Here is a 3,961-nt window from a genome sequence, read left to right as displayed (position 1 = left end):
GAGCGGGTTCCGGTTTCTCTCGTCTTCCGCAATCCTACCCAGTCGCCGCCGCCGGCGGCGGCTTGTGCGCCGCGAACCGAGCTGAGGACAACCATTCCGCCGCCACCGGCCTCCGCGCGAATCAACCGAGGATAACCACGCCGCCTCCGCCGGCTTCCAGGTAAATCCCATCCCTTGATCTGCTAAATTGATCCCGAAGCCGCGTAGATGCCGTCACATCGGCCACAAATAACCAAAGCCATTGCCGGTCTCCCAGCTAGTCTCCTCATCTGGGTTCCATCTGACTCGCTGGACAACAGAGACTCCGGCGGTTGCGGGAATGCGTAGACGGCAGCCGCCGCCACGCTAGTCGTTACTGCCGCCGCCGGCCCTGGCCTCCCTAAATGCTGCTTCGATTAGTTCAACCCGTTCTCTAGGTTGTTGCCTAGTTTGATGTTCTACCTCTTCTCAGATCTCTTATCTTCTTGTCCAGATCTGTCTGTGCTCATGCGGTTCCCTCCTATGCTTATTTTCCCCAATTTTCCTACTGGAGATGTGGAGTGGCTGATGGAATCAGCCTTTACTTCAGCTGTAGCTCGGCCACAACCTAGCCAGATGATAGCTAGGGCAGCTATTAAAAATCAAGACAGTTCAATTCGACATTTTAAAACTGATTGGGTATATTTTGCACATAGTGCCAAATAGTGTTGATACAATTTAATTACATAGGCCGAGTAATAATGCTGCATCTTATTTTCAGCTGGATCATCGTTGCTGCCTTCTTGCCTGTCAATATGTACTCCCTTCGTTCCAACTTTCTTGAGAGTCAAACCATTTTATGCGTGACCAAAATTATAGAGAGAATTACAAAGACTTATGATAACGGATGGATATACTATGAAAACATATTTAATGAAGAATGTAATGGTACTTATTTGATATCATAAACATTAGTACTTTATTGTTCAATAAAGTTGGAATGGGAACAGAGAGAGTAGCATTTTACGGGCAGTGTGAACCAGGAAACACTCAAATTTTCTCATGCACTGCAGCTGTTTAGTGCATTCCATAGTTCCTCAAGTTAAAGGGTTTCACACATAGTGAAATCAATCGAAGCTTGATATGCCATTCTGAATAAGACTTCAGATTCAGTTTGGCAGTGGGTCATGCCTTCACTTTCTTTTGTGCCATACTATGCTACATGGATACGTCGGCAAGGTGACGTATCCCATATCGGATATGTATCTGTATCGGATATGCGGTGAATATGCAGTAGATACGTATCGAGTAGTATCCGGAATAAAAATAAATACAATAAATGTAGATACGTGGGCTGATACGTATCAGGCCAACTTTGCGATACGGCCCAGTCCAACAACACACCTTTCCCCACAGAGAAGGCAATAGCAATTCTCTGAAAATTAACTATTATTTCTTGCCTGACACAGAAAACTTCTATGTTGCAGAAATTCGATCCTTCTGTGATTTGTGAACACAGTTTTGGGAAGCCAATGCAGGCCGCCTCCACCACCACCACCACCATCCGCACGCACACGCACACGAATCTTCCGTCGGCCTCCTTCCTCCGGCTGCCTCCTCCTCGCCGCGTCAGCTTCCGCGCTTCTCCGCGCATGAGCCTGAGGGCGACTGCCATGGCAGCCACGTCGCAGCAGCAGGAGGAGCAGCTGATCATCACGCGCCCCGACGACTGGCACCTCCACGTCCGTGAAGGCAGCGTCCTCGAGGCTGTGCTGCCACACAGGTTCGTCTGATCGTCGTTGCTGCTTGGTTCTTTGGTGGGCGCATGCCGAGTGTTCGACGCAATGTCTCTGAGAGGTAGTTGTTTGGCTGTGTTCTCTGTGGCAGCGCGAGGCATTTTGGGAGGGCCATCATCATGCCCAACTTGAAGCCTCCGGTGACCACGACGGCGCGCGCGCTGGAGTACAGGGAGGAGATCATGAAGGCGCTGCCACCTGGGAGTAGCTTTGAGCCACTCATGACCCTTTACCTCACGGACAACACTAGCCCAGAGGAGATCAAACTCGGAAGTATGAATTATCTCCATGCAGTTACATGTTCTTCAGACCTTTTTCATCTTTAGATCTTAAGCTGCATCTTTACCTGTGGCATGTAGATCAACTTCACGTGTCATTTGTCTGGTTGTTTTGCGTTGCATCCATGTGCTCCTAATGAGTAAAAATCCAACAAGTAGTCAGTGCTATTGTTGGATTCACTGTCTATTTGTGGTAGACTCACACACAATGCAATGCAGATGTACATATGTGCTAATGTGCTTAAAATACCAAGGTTGTGTGCATTTATCCATCTATGGATTATCTGGATGGTGATGTTTATGTTGAATGCTATGTGGTTTTAGGAAAGAGTGGTGTAGTCTTTGCTGTGAAGCTGTATCCTGCCGGAGCAACTACCAATTCCCAAGATGGTGTCACTGATATTGGGAAATGCATGCCTGTCTTCGAGGAGATGGTCAGACAGGAAATGCCCTTGCTTGTAAGTAGCTTTGGTGCATTGCATCCTTGATGCACTACTGACCTTTTGGTTGGAGTTGTGATACACGTGACTAGCCTTTAATGGACATAATCTGTTGAATGGTTCTTGCTTCTACTATTCGGTAATTTATTTTTTGTTGCACTTCCTTATGCAGTGGCTTTTATGGGTACTTGTGATTTTTCTTCAGGTTCATGGAGAAGTCACGGATCCGCATGTTGACACATTTGACCGTGAGAAGGTTTTCATTGATAGAATATTGGCACCACTTGTACAAAAACTTCCACAGCTGAAAATAGTCATGGAACATATCACAACTATGGATGCAGTGAACTTCATAGAATCATGTGAAGAAGGTGCTGCATTACTGCTAGAATGGCATTATACTTCTACCATTTTCTATGATTATAACACTTTCATGTTCCCAGGTCATGTTGCTGCGACAGTGACTCCCCAGCATCTCCTCCTCAACAGGAACGCTTTATTTCAGGGTGGCTTGCAGCCACACAATTACTGCTTGCCAGTACTGAAAAGAGAGACTCATAGTATGTTGCAATCACCCTCCAATAAGAAATGCTACCAGTTGTTACAAATGCACAATGATATTTCTTTTGGTTCATGAAATGACTAGACATTTCCTAAGCAATTATGAAAATCACCTCCTGTTGTTTCTGTAATTTTGAACAGTAGTTAACTGTTTCTCAACCTTCTACCCAGGACAAGCTATTCTATCTGCTGTAACAAGTGGGAGTAGACGGTACTTTCTTGGCACTGACAGTGCTCCCCATGATAAACGGAACAAAGAACGTTACTGTGGATGTGCAGGAATATACAGTGCTCCTGTTGCCTTGTCCCTTTACGCGAAGGTATTTGAAGAGGTAATCTCTATATCTAACACGTCCATCCTTATCACTAATCTTTGCTTCTAAGAGAATACATGATCATTTACCACCACCACTACTAGATTTCAAGAAAATTATCTTGGTGTAGATTTGTGTCAATTTCACAATACTGAAGTTGCGAAGTATAACAATCCATGTGGATGTTGAAAATTCTCTTTCTGATTTGGTTTTTGGACATGTTTCCACTATTTCAGGCTGGTGCCCTAGATAAGTTAGAAGCATTTACGAGCTTCAATGGCCCTGATTTTTATGGCCTCCCAAGGAACACTTCAAAGATTGTCCTGAAAAAGAGTGCCTGGAAGGTTCCTGCAACCTATACATACAGTTCAGGGGAGATTGTGCCCATGTTTACCGGCTGCACCCTTGAATGGCTTCCATCTGATCAGACCGAAGAATAAACAATATTGTTTACTTGGGGAAATCAATTCCATTTGTTTCCCCCTTTCTGTTAGAATCAGCATAGCAAACTACGTGGAAATTCTTCAAGGCTAGTTTAGCGAGAATAACATATTGAAAGCAACGGCGAAATGTTTGCTTGTTGAGCTGTTATATTATATCCTTTTGGGATTGCA

General features: G+C 45.1%; 1 protein-coding gene across 1 annotated transcript; it reads left to right on the top strand.

The window, feature by feature from the left end:
- Positions 1-3,961, top strand: LOC117864229 (dihydroorotase, mitochondrial). Its single transcript, XM_034748259.2, has 8 exons — positions 1-160; positions 1,446-1,741; positions 1,846-2,027; positions 2,357-2,490; positions 2,678-2,843; positions 2,916-3,032; positions 3,205-3,365; positions 3,584-3,961. Exons 2-8 carry the CDS (start codon positions 1,491-1,493, stop codon positions 3,785-3,787), a joined length of 1,215 nt encoding a protein of 404 aa, XP_034604150.1. The 5' UTR covers positions 1-160; positions 1,446-1,490; the 3' UTR covers positions 3,788-3,961.

The sequence above is a fragment of the Setaria viridis genome, chromosome 7 (genome assembly GCF_005286985.2).
Source record: "Setaria viridis chromosome 7, Setaria_viridis_v4.0, whole genome shotgun sequence".
In the NCBI taxonomy this organism is placed as follows: domain Eukaryota; kingdom Viridiplantae; phylum Streptophyta; class Magnoliopsida; order Poales; family Poaceae; genus Setaria; species Setaria viridis.
The sequence above is the reverse complement of the archived record's forward strand: the minus strand, read 5'-3'. Positions and strand labels throughout refer to the sequence as shown.

What these genes read in the sequence shown, in the direction of transcription:
- LOC117864229 (XM_034748259.2), top strand. Translation starts at nt 1,491, where the DNA reads ATGCAGGCCGCCTCCACCACCACCACCACCATCCGCACGCACACGCAC. An exon ending in GAGGCTGTGCTGCCACACAG is followed by an intron (nt 1,742 to 1,845) that starts GTTCGTCTGATC and finishes TCTCTGTGGCAG; the next exon opens with CGCGAGGCATTTTGGGAGGG. An exon ending in ACTGAAAAGAGAGACTCATA is followed by an intron (nt 3,033 to 3,204) that starts GTATGTTGCAAT and finishes CCTTCTACCCAG; the next exon opens with GACAAGCTATTCTATCTGCT.